Source organism: Numida meleagris, chromosome 1 (genome assembly GCF_002078875.1).
Source record: "Numida meleagris isolate 19003 breed g44 Domestic line chromosome 1, NumMel1.0, whole genome shotgun sequence".
NCBI lineage: Eukaryota > Metazoa > Chordata > Aves > Galliformes > Numididae > Numida > Numida meleagris.
Window position 1 is genome coordinate 4,143,793 of NC_034409.1, and position 11,784 is coordinate 4,155,576.

The following is an 11,784-nucleotide window of genomic DNA, read 5'->3' on the forward strand; positions in this document are numbered from 1 at the left end:
CTGTCCTAATGCAGGAGGAAAGCCCAAGCTCTGAGGCAGCTGGAAGCAGCCCAGAGGATGACACGTAGCCTGAACACGGTGGCACCCCCAAGCCCACAAACAACCCCAGAACAGGGCTGCCGCCCTTGCCACTCTTAGTCTTTGAGGATTTTGGACACTCTGGCCTGGCTGTGGAGGGGGCCAGAACCCAGCTCAGCCTGGATAGGCCCAAGTGGAGGAAAGTCTGGGAAGCCACTGAGGAGGAAACAACCCTGCGGTCGAGGTCTCTACCTCTGCCCACCTCAGGAAAAGCAGAAAAGAATGAAGCTGACAAATGAGCGTAAGGTCACCCAGCTTTATTGTGTCTTGGCTGCCGGGGACCAGAGCCAGCAGGTGGGACTGGCACACAGCTGCTCCTACACAGACTTTGGGGTTGGCTGTGGGGATTTTTCCGAAGATGGACACGGGAGTGGCTTCATGCTCAGAATGGCTCCCGCTCTCTGGACCAGCCCTCATGGTCTCCTCCTTCCTTGCCGGCTGGGCTGTCGCCTGCCTTCAGGCAGCTGGGACTCCCTTGAGGGCATCTGCCTGCTGCCACGCTGTCTTCTGGGGCGGCTCTGGGAACTTGAGGCCCGATCTTGTAATGGGGAACGGCTTCGTGTCCGGCCTGACCCCCACATTCTGTGAGCAGCCACTGGGGAGTCTCTGGAGGACCTCAATGCCCTCTGTCTGGTGGAGGTCTGGGAGCTGCTCTCAGCACTTGCAGCTGCTGTCCGTCTGCTCCTTCGGCGCCCTCGGCGTGGCTCAGAGGAATCCCGATCCTCACGTAAATGGTGGCAGAGCTCTGTCTCGGGCTCGCTGGGACGGCCGCTGAGCTCAGGCAGCTGGGGATGGTGTAACGGGCCTGACGCTGCTTGGCTGGTGGGTCCTGAGCTGGTGTTCTCAGGGACTGAGGAGCTGTGGGATGGCCTCAGCCCCTCCTGGCTGGCACTGCTGGAGCCAGCGAGCTCCATGTTTGCGCTGGAGGCTGTAAGGGAAGGCAGGAAGGTCAGCAAGGTGAACCTGCAGCTCCAAGCTGGGACAGGCTGTCATCCCTCCTGGGGCAGAGACTCTGGCAGGGCCACCCTGAGCACCCGCTGCCAAGCCTCACCTGGCCCCCCTCCCAGGGACGTGCGAGTGTTTGCATCTTACCGGTGCCCACGCCAGCACAGCTGTCACACTCCCAGCTGTCTGTGGTGTCTGCCAGGGAGGAGCAGCGCCGGTGGGTGCCTTGAGCAGCACAGGAGCTGCAGAGCAGCAGCTGCCAGGGCCTGGGGAAGCAAAAGGGTAGTGGCTGTGAGGACAAAGGGAGCCAAGGCACATCTTGAGGGAGTGCCCGGCACATGTCGGCTGCTTAGTCCTTGCTCCCCCGGGCGGTGGTGAGGCTGAGGTCCACCACAGAGCCCCAAGGAGCTGCTGAGGAAACTCACCCCTCTTCTTCTGCCTGCTCCCTGCCTCCTGGGTTGAGGCACTTGCTGACATCGCAGCGCTCATGCCTCTCTCGCAGCGATGCATACGCATCGTTGTCCTCCCATGATGGTGGTCTGCCGGAGAAGGGAGAGAAAGGGATGAGCCCCCAGTGCTCCTGGCGTAAGGCAGGTCCAGGGCATCCCTGCTCATCCACAATGAGCCTTCTTCCAGCTTCTCCGGGAAGCCGAGGCCAGCGCTGCTGGACTGCAAAGGGCCAGGCCTGCCGGCACAGACCCTGGGCAGGCCCAGAACTCAAGCCTTAACATCTATTGAGTCAAGCAGAAAGACACCCACCGGGATGTGGTTTGGATCCCCAGAATGGTCATTTCATAGCAGAATTGCTTCTTATCTCTGCATATGGGACATTGGAAGCACGCTGCGCCGGCGCTCATGGCCTGTCCCTGCAGGCAAAGCACAAGCAGTGTGAGTGTGAGCAGGGCCTGGTGCTGCTGAGCACCAGCCATGGCCGCAGGGTGAGGGGAGGGCTCCTACCTGGATGCAGCAGCGGTGGAACCAGGCGTGCTTGCACACTGGACAGACCATGGTGTGGTAGGACAAGGTGTCCCCCACGGGCTCCAGGCAGATGAGGCAGTTGGTGTTCTGTGCTGGAGCTGCCTCCACTGCCTGTTGAGGGCGGTGCTCCCGGCAGAAGGACCTGGGGGAAGGTGGAAGAAGGGACGGGCACAGTGAGAAATGTTGCGAGGTGGGCAGAGGAGCAGGAAGGAGCCGCAGGTCCCTGCTCTGGCTCTGGCGTGATGCTGGGAGGTGTCGCTGCGGGTTCCTCCCTGGCTTGGCTGCTGCTGACAGCCCTTACCTGCGTGGCCCATAGAACTGGGTGACACATTCTCCATCTGCAGCACAGGGCAGATGGAAGCATTGTTCACAGCCGCTCTCTGCGCAGCTGATGGTGGCCCCCCTCTCGCCACAAACAAAGCATTGCTGGAAAGAAAGAGCAGAGCAGACCCATCAGCAGCAGGCTCAGGGCCTCCATGGCCAGCCCCGGGACTCTGGACAGGGCACAGGATGCGGGCACTGCTGGGTCACGCTCCGCAGTGCCCCCTGGCAAACAAGGCTCATCTGCTGTGGCAGGACATTGTCCCGGAGCTGTTTGGAAGGGCCACGACTGCTTTCTCTGGGTCCAGACTGAGCTGGTGTGAGCCTCTCCTGGCACAAAACACCCTGCTCCATTCAGGTCCTTACCTTCTGGTTTGCATGCTTGACTCTGCGTCTGATGGCAGCAAGGGGGAGGCGCACGGATTCCCCTCGTGGGGTTCCTTCTTCAAAACGGATGGTGGCAAAAGTCTGTAGGAGAGAAAAGGGCAGGTATCTCCTTAGGAGAGAAAGGAAAGGAGCAACCCCAGCAGGAAGTTGGCAGGAACCCTTGTGGGAACTCACCAAGCAGAACTCATGGACACAAACTCCACTGTCAGAAAATGTGCGCCCGCAGATGTTCGGGTCAACATCTGCCCGGCCACACAGCACGCACGCTGGAGAGGAGAGAGCAAATGTGAGCAGCGGTGAGCACCTTGCGGGGCCAGGTGTCCCTGAGGCTGTCCCAGCGATGGGAGCTGTGCACAGGAATACTTGGCTCTCACCTGACTCCCCTGAGTCGGGGGCCTTCCGCTTCCTATTGGACATGGTGTGCATCGACGGTGAGCTCTCGGAGAGTCCCTGCTCTCTCTGCGCCTCACCAGGCCGCACTGATGCTCGTCCTGAGCCTGGCAGCCTTTGCTCTGCTCCCAGCCCCGCAGGTCACAATGGCCACTCCCTGCCACCCACTGTGACATCATGGTCACTACCTCACAGGGGGTGTGGGCGTGGGTCCCCAGGCAAGAGAGCAGCAGCTCTGGCAGGCAGCGCAGAGTGAGGCCTCGGTGCTGCCATGCAGCAGGGCGGAAGGATGGCCTCCCTCTTCCTGCTGGCAGAGCTCCCCTGCCAGAGGCAGGAGCGGAGCTGTCCCTTGGCCAGGCCTGCAGCCCTGGAGCCACACGAGCATTTCTAGCCTGAGTCTAGTCTAGGTTTCTAGAGAGTCTAGGAAAGGTTTGCAAGTCAACAGCATATTTGGTATCTAGCGTGTGTGGCGAGTGACTTTTTATATGGTTTCGTGGGTATAGGACAAGGTGGAACAGTTTTAATCTAAAAGGGGAAATCCTGGCTTGTCTCAGAAACAGTATTGCCAGCAGGAGCAGGGAAGTAATTTGCCCCTCTGTACTCAGCACTGGTGAGGCCGCACCTCGAGTGCTGTGTTCAGTTTTGGGCCCCTCGCTGCAAGAAAGACATCGAGGCCCTGGAGCGTGTCCAGAGAAGGGCAGCTAAGCTGGTCAGGGGTCTGGAGCACAGGCCTGATGAGGAGCTGCTGAGGGAGCTGGGATTGTTCCGTCTGGAGAAGAGGAGGCTCAGGGCAGACCTTGTTGCTCTCTATAAGTACGTGAAGGGAGGTTGTAGTGAGCTGGGGGTCGGCCTCTTCTCTCATGTAACTAGTGATAGGATGAGAGGGAATGGCCTCATGCTGTGCCAGAGGAGATTCAGGCTGGACGTTCAGAAAGACTGCTTTTCCAAAAGAGCGGTCAGGCACTGTAATTTGCTGCCCAGGGAGGTGGTGGAGTCACCAACCCTGGAGGTGTTCTGGGAACATTTAGACGTTGTATTGAGGGATGTGGTTTAGTGAGAACTATTGGTGATAGGTGGACGGTTGGACTGGATGTTCTTGTAGGCCTTTTCCAACCTTGGTGATTCTCCGATTCTATGATTCTTCCTGATTCCTAGATAGAACAACTTTTTCTCAGCTTCCCCGGGGAGCAAACATTGGATCAGAAAATCAATGCCTATTTATCATCAATAAGCAGAGCTCGATTTGCCGAGCTGTTTGCTGGGGAGAAGGGTGGGCACAGCATCACTTCCCTATTGCACGGTTGTCTTCAAGCAAAGGTCGTTGTTGCCATAGGAAAAAAATACAACATCTTGCTTGTTCAAATAGCAAACGAACGACCAACTGAAAGAAAATCTCATTTGAAGCCCAACTTATCACACTGATGCGCTGTTACTTTGTTCCTTTTTCTAAAAGTATTATTTTATTTTTCACTTAACCGGAGTGTTGAATACTTTTACTAGGCAACCCTAGGGAAATTCTGCTGAAGGGGAGATATTCTGAGACTTGGAGAAGAAAGGAAGTATGACCGTGAAGTTCACACAGCAGTGACGAGTAGAAGCAGATAGGAGACATGGGCCGGCATTGTGCCTTGTGGAATGATTGGCATCTGTATTTGGATTTGTCCAGCTCAAAAGGAATATTTACCTATACACATCAAAGCTGCAACCCTTATACAGACACTGGAGGGAAACTGTCCTACGCAGGACACAAGTCCCTTCAAGTCTACATGTAAATTGAGTCTGGAAAACTGTGCTGGGTGAAGCAAAATTCAAGGTAGCAGGGAATCTATGACCACCTCAAAAGATGCAGCAGTTAATAGAGAGAGCACTGAGAAAGCATACTGAGCTCTGCTTTTTGCTCTGTAAGAGCACTTGCTCTGTAAATGGCAGGTGGAAGGCGAGGTTTAAGCGGATCGGAAGAATTCCAGTACGTATAGCTGTGGCTACTCGCAGACAGCATTGTAAAGTGAAATGTTGTAAAGACAAACATTCCATATTTATTTATTTTTTAAACATTTTCTAAGTTTGTTCCTGTGGAAATGACAATCTCCTTCACGTGGATCTCAATTCCCTGAACGCAAAGCAGTCCCTAAAATAAGAAATCCTGCTCTCAGTCTAAACTTGTCCAAGTCCATTCCAGTTTGGCTTAAAGGACGCCAAGCTCCAGGCCCAGCGGGTCACAAAGACTACTTCCTGCCACCCACTGTGACATCATGGTCACCACCTCACAGTGAACGTGGGCACAGGCCTCGGCTCCCAAGCAAGAGGTCAGCAGCTCCACAGCTTCTCTGGGCAACCTGTTCCAGTGCATCACCACCCTCCAATTAAAGAATTTCCTCCCAGCATCCAACTGTTATATCGCCTCTTGTCTGTCATATTGTACTTCACCTGCAGCACGGCTAATTCCCTCAAGCACTCGGCACCTTTCTCTATGGTCGTCCACTTGTCTGGGTAACATAACAGATATATGATCCTACAATCTTCTTTGAAGGGATACCTCCAGAAGGTCAGGGCTCATATCCCTTTACCAACTGATTTGCCAGTGTTCCCTTCCTTCAAAAGGGATCCCAGACGCCTTGCTTCGCTGCTCCCTAAGTCCAGGCTACGGGCTCTGTTGCCCAGCATCAGAGCAGCCAGGTGACAAAGTGCTCATGTTGTTGCCCGTGCTGTATGCGCTGATGTAGATGCACTTCAGATGAGCCGCTGGCCTCACCCCCAACCCTGGCATCCTCCCACCCGTCTCATCTCCAGTGAGCCTTGTTGTATCCCCTTACCCCTTCATACCTAGTTTCAAGCCCTCTCAACAAGCCCTGCCAGCTCCTGGGCTAGATCCATTTCCCTTTCTGAGACAGGTGGGACCCATCTGTGAATCTCCCCATGGTGAAGAAAGCCAAAATTCCTGCAATGGCACCAGCCTCTCAGCCATGTATTTATCAGACGGGTTTTCCTGGCCCTCTCAGTATCCCTCTCTGATACTGAAGGGATACATGGAAACACCCCGTGTGCTCTCAGCCCAATCCCCTGGCATTCTTTGCATAGCACGTAGGCTTCCCTCAGTGTCTTCTTCTCTGCCAGCCTGAACTATCGGTATGGAATATCAATCAGAGGGGCGAACCGCACAGCACACAGCACGCCACGGTCTTCTCCAACCTTAATGATTCTATGTGGATCTGTCACATGGTGTGTGAAGTGTTATTAGAACAACCCACTCACATTCCCTGAGGCCAATTTAGCCTGTTGCAAAGAGTATTAGAAGGTCTATTTAGATCAAAGTTTCATGAAGAGGAAATAGTGTTTCACTGTAGGATGAAGGGAGTGATTGCTCCCCACTGCTCTGCTCTGTGTTTGAAATGGGTCCTTCATGTGATATAAGTGGGAGCCACAGGTAGATAATCCCCAGCTTAATGTGGTTTTGCTTGAAAAAGAGAAAGCTCCAGGGAATGCTCACTGTGGCCTTGCAGTGCTTAAAGGGAGCTTATAAGCAGGAGGGGGAGCAACTTTTTGCATGGCCTGATAGTGATAGAACAACAGGGAATGGCTTTAAATGGAAAGGGGAAATTTAGGCTAGATGTTAGGAAGAAATTCTTTATTTGGAAGGTGGTCAGGCACTGGCACGGGTTGGCCAGAGAAGCTGTGGATGCTCCATCCTTCAAAGGTTTCAAGACCAGATTGGATCGGATCCTGGGCAGCCTGATCTGGTGGCTGGCATCCCTGTCCATGGCAGGGGGTTGGAACTGGATGGTCTTTCAGCTGTCTTCCAACCCAAGCCATTCTGTGATTCTGTGGTAATATGATAATATGATTTTAAGATAATCGTGGATTCTTCTGATTCTTCTGTGCTAAGAGAAGGTTTGTGTTGATTATTATAGCATGGATCCACTGTTTGGGAATTACAATGTGAGAACACATCTCCAATAAATTGACTCATTCAAGTGAGATTGGTTTGTATCAGATGTCATCTAAGGATCTAATCTAATGGCAGCTCGAGTCCATAAAATACATCACTCTGAATTCAGAAAGCATGGGTCTAATCTAAGCAATCTTGTCACTGAATTCACTGCTTTGAAAAACTATGGGTGAGATATCATCATGAATGAGTGAATCAAAAATAGTAGCGGCCCATTGTATATTTCAGAGCAACTTGCTCTACTACCTGCCACCAGATTTCAGTTTACCTGTCACAGGGGAAATTAGTAATTCCCTTCTTGACATTTTCCTTGTGACTTTTGTTTCTTGCTTAAACAGAGGAAGTCACTAAACAGGGGTTGAACTTCAATACATATCAGAGATTGCAGGACTCAGCAGTCTAGGAGGAGATGTCTTGGGCTGTCACAGTTCCAGCCCATTTCGGCCTGGTTCTGTGACTAAATTGGGCAGGGAGACCCAAGGACCCATGTCCCAAGACTAAGGGGAAGAGGGAAAGTGGAAAGACAGGGAGATGGTCCTAAAAGCAAAACAGCAGCAATGAGCTAAGGGCGAAAAACTAATTTGCTAAATATTATAGCAAAATGCGAGATAACTCAATGTAATACAATATGATTGGATTTGTAGCTAATAAATCAAATAAATGAGAGAGAGAGTGTCCATAACGGAAGGCCTTACACTAATGCTGAAGGCGAGACAGCTAGGGAGCACTCATCACAGAAACAAGCAGAAAAAGAGGAGTCTTGTGACTCCCAAGCAGTGTTATCTTTCCGTCTGAACAGAAAATGTAAACAGAGAAGTGAAGTCTCCTGGGAGATGCAGTTCTTCTTCACTTCTATGAAAGGTACCCTGGAACTATGGACAATCCACGGAACTGGGGCATTAACTCTTTAACTCCCAGTGCACTACATGATGTTATGATGTGGAATACCAGTAACAGAAATCATAAAACCATGACATGGGCAAACCCCTTCTTCTGTCTCGTACAGCATTTGTCTCCTTCTGTTCAAAACTAAAGATCATTTGTTGGATGATATACTGGTCTGGGGCTCATAAAGATTCTAAGAAACATAACATGGTTCTTTTTGTATTTGTTCCTCCCACTCACTTCACTTCTAATATGATAATTATGAACTCTTCTGTGCTTCTCTTATGCCTACCAAGAATGTGGCTGTCTCTACACATAATTTCTACCCTGAAGAACAGGTATGCGTGTTTCTCATCAGAGATTGCGGAGGAGTGTAACAAACACAACTTCTCAGACAGCTGATGGGTTTTTAGCAATCCATGAGAAGAAACCCTGGAAGTTAGCATGGGGTAGATTTCATGGATGTTTCCAGGCTGAAGTCAGGCTTCTTCCTGTTTGCAGTATTTATTGCATAAGTCCAGAACAGACTGCCCAGAAATGTGGAGTCATTGTCCCTGGAGATCTTCAATAAAAGTATAGATGGGACACTGAGGGACATGGTCTAGAGCAGTCACAGGCATGGGTTGATGGTTGGACTAGATGATCTTAGTGGTCTTTTCCAACCTTAATGATTATATGATTCTATGATTTTCAATCCCATGACCACTGCATTTCCTGCATTCTCAAGTGTTTTTCTGGAAGGAAACACTCCCACTAATCCGAAGAGTGAAATCTAGTCAAGGGATCAAGCTCTCTTCTGAAAGATTTTCTGTATCTGTGCACTTATGCCATGCTCCTAACCCCTACTTCTGCAGCTGAGATTGCACTGTAAGTACAGTTGAAGCCTTCTTGCAGGCTATTAGCTTAAAATTTGGTAGCATTTGTTGTTTTAGAAATATCCCGTGAGAGGTAACTGAGGTCTCTTCTCAGGATGAGAGTCTGCAGCCTGAACTGAAATAATATCTTTACTGCAGCTGTAAAACATGCATTAAAGGAAGTAGAAATGATGTCTTAGCGATAACATTTATAAAACATCAAGGATGTCTTGTGGAGGAATGTGTGATTCTCAAGTGCTAATTGAAGAAAGACTTGAAAGCGGAGCATATTTGCCAGGTTTTCGCAAATTAGCATTTTATTTCAAGACTCTCTCAATGAGCTATAGAGCTCAGGGAAAAATAATCAAGGTTCTCTCTGGTTCATGCTACATGAATTTTGTGAATATTTAACATTTTGTCAGTTGGTTAAGCCCCTATTTCCTAATTGATCTTTTTCTCATAGTTACTCAGAAATCACATTCTCACATCCAGCAAAAGGTCTGAAAGGGCTCATCCAAAACTACTGCCATACAGAGAAGAAGGCTTCTTTTACTCTGGGGAAATTTCAGACCTATCAGGGAGACAGAAGAACTGTAAAGAACAAAATCATATTTAATTTTTTTTTATCTTCATCCTTTTTTTTGTCTGGTCAGGATTCTGATCCTCCCAAAGGGGAAAAGTATAAGAAACATGGGCGAGCACCTCTTAACCAGCATTATTCCTGGAAAAGGCATCTTGTTGCAAAGCTAAATCCACCCTGTTTCAATTCAGACCTTGGGCATTCTGCCCAGGCCACAGTAGCCACAAATTCAAATCTCCTCTCAAGCCTGAAGGCAATTGGATCTGGCCATCCTGTTCTTACACAGTATGTGTCCAAGCCACAAATCTGCACATAAAGTGCTCCCAAAGTTCAGCCCTATTCCAGGAGGTACAGAGAGCAAGCTGAAATTGTACTTTAAATTTTCTTTTACTGTTTAAGAAGCAAGTTTCATTTTCAAGGAAGAGATTTATCTGAAAAGCAAATTTGGAGCCTTTAATCCACTTCAGTTTCACACAGAGGGTGGTGACACACTGGAACAGGTTGCCCAAGGAGGCTGTGAATGCCCCATCCCCAAGGCAAGGCTGGATGTGGCTCTGGGCAGCCTGGTCTAGTGGTTGGTGACCCTGCACATAGCAAGGGAGTTGAAACTAGATGATCATTATGGTCCTTTTCAACCCAAGCCATTCTATGATTCAATGATTCTTTGAGCTGCTAAGACCTCACCTGGAGTACTGCATCCAGACGTGGAGTCTTCAGTACAGGAGAGATGTGGACCTGTTGGAGCACTCCCAGAGAAGGAACATGTGTCAAAGGGCTCACTGTAGACCAGATAGATGACATCAGTGGCTCTTCCCTTGTCCATTGATGCAGTGAAGCCATCACAGAAGGCCACTAGGTTGGTCAAGCAGGATTTGCCCTTGGTGAAGCCATGCTGGTTCTCCTGTATCACCTCCCTGCCTTCCATGTGCCTTAGCATCACTTCCAGGAGGATCTGTTCCATGATCCTCCCTGGCACAGAGGTGAGATTGACAGATCAGTAGTTCCCGGGCTCATCTTTTTTACCCTTTTTAAAAATGGGTATGATGTTTCCTTTTTTCCAGTCACCAGGGACTTCACCTGATTGCCCTGACTTTTCAAATGTCATAGAGAGTGGCTCAGCAACCACATCAGCCAATTCCCTTAGGACTCTGGGATGCATCTCATTGGGACCCACAGACTTGTGGATGTTCAGGTTCCTTAGGTGGTCATGAACCTGATCCTCACTTACAGTGGGAGGGACGTTGCTTTCCCAGTCCCCTCCTACCAAACAAAATGTTTGAGGGCTGTGTGGTGAGCAGTTTTCAGGGAGGACCGAGGTGAAAACTTAAGTACCTCAGCCTTCTTCTTGTCTGTTGTTACCAGCCTGCCTGTGTTACTCACCAGGGGGGGTACACCCTCCTAGACTTTCGTTTTCTAGTTGAGGTACCTGTGGAAACCTTTCTTGTTCTTCTTGGCATCCCTTGCCAAGTTTATTTCAAGCTTGGCCTTGGCTTTCCTGACTTTCCTGACCCCATCCCTACACAGCCTAGCAGCTTCCTTATACTCTTCCCATGATACCTGTCCCTGTTTCCACTGCCTGTGCATTTTCTTCTTGCTCTTCAGTTTGGCCAGCAGGTTCCAGTTCAGCCACACTAGTCTCTTGCCTTCCTTTCCTGATTTGCTACACCTGGGGATGGAGAGCTCTTGCATGCTGGGGAAAGCCTCCTGAAAGATCTGCCCACTCTGCTCCACACCCTTGCCCATGAGGACAGTTTCGCAGGGTGTTTTGTTGACTAACTCCCTGAAGAGCTGGAATTTAGCTTTCCTAAAGTTTAGCTTCTTAATTTTACTCTTCACCTGTCTCATGTCCCTCCAGAGCATGAACTTAACCATAGCATGGTCACTACAACCCAGGCAGCCTCCAATCCTGATGTCACCAATCAGTTCATTTACACTGGTGAGCAACAGGTCCAGTATTGCATCCCCCTTGGTGGGGTTGTCAGTTATTTGACTCAGGAAGTTATCCTCAATGCATTCCAGGAGAATCCTGGATTGCCTACAGCTCACTGTACTACTTTTACAGCAGATGTCCGGGTGGTTCAAGTCCCCCAGCAGGATGAGCGCTTGAGATCACAATGTCTCCTGTAGCTGGAGGAAGAAAGCCTCATCAACAGGCTCTGACTGATCAGGTGGCCTGTAGTAGACACCAATAACAAGGCTCCCTTTGCTACCTCAGTCTCTAACTGACACTCATAGGCTCTTGACTTGCTCATGACTGTTCTTTAGGGACAACTCTTCACATTCTATTCCTTTCCTGATGTTGATAGTAACACTCCCACCCCTCCTTCCTCGCCTGTCCCTTCTGAACAGCTTGTAGCCATTGACAGTCACACTCCAGTTGTGGGAATTATCCCAACAGGTTTCAGTGACAACAACTATAT

General features: G+C 50.1%; 1 protein-coding gene across 2 annotated transcripts; it reads right to left on the reverse strand.

Moving 5' to 3' along the window:
* On the reverse strand, window positions 321-3,732 carry LOC110392657 (PHD finger protein 7-like). 2 transcript variants are annotated; one of them, XM_021384936.1, is made up of 9 exons: window positions 3,084-3,732; window positions 2,884-2,975; window positions 2,689-2,790; window positions 2,303-2,427; window positions 1,981-2,143; window positions 1,783-1,889; window positions 1,449-1,562; window positions 1,171-1,289; window positions 321-1,006 (listed from the first exon to the last, which is right to left on the reverse strand). In XM_021384936.1, exons 1-9 carry the CDS (start codon window positions 3,133-3,135, stop codon window positions 492-494), a joined length of 1,389 nt encoding a protein of 462 aa, XP_021240611.1. In that variant the 5' UTR covers window positions 3,136-3,732; the 3' UTR covers window positions 321-491. The 2 variants fall into 2 exon arrangements, with proteins under 2 accessions (XP_021240611.1, XP_021240610.1); XM_021384935.1 differs by having other exon boundaries at window positions 2,689-2,975.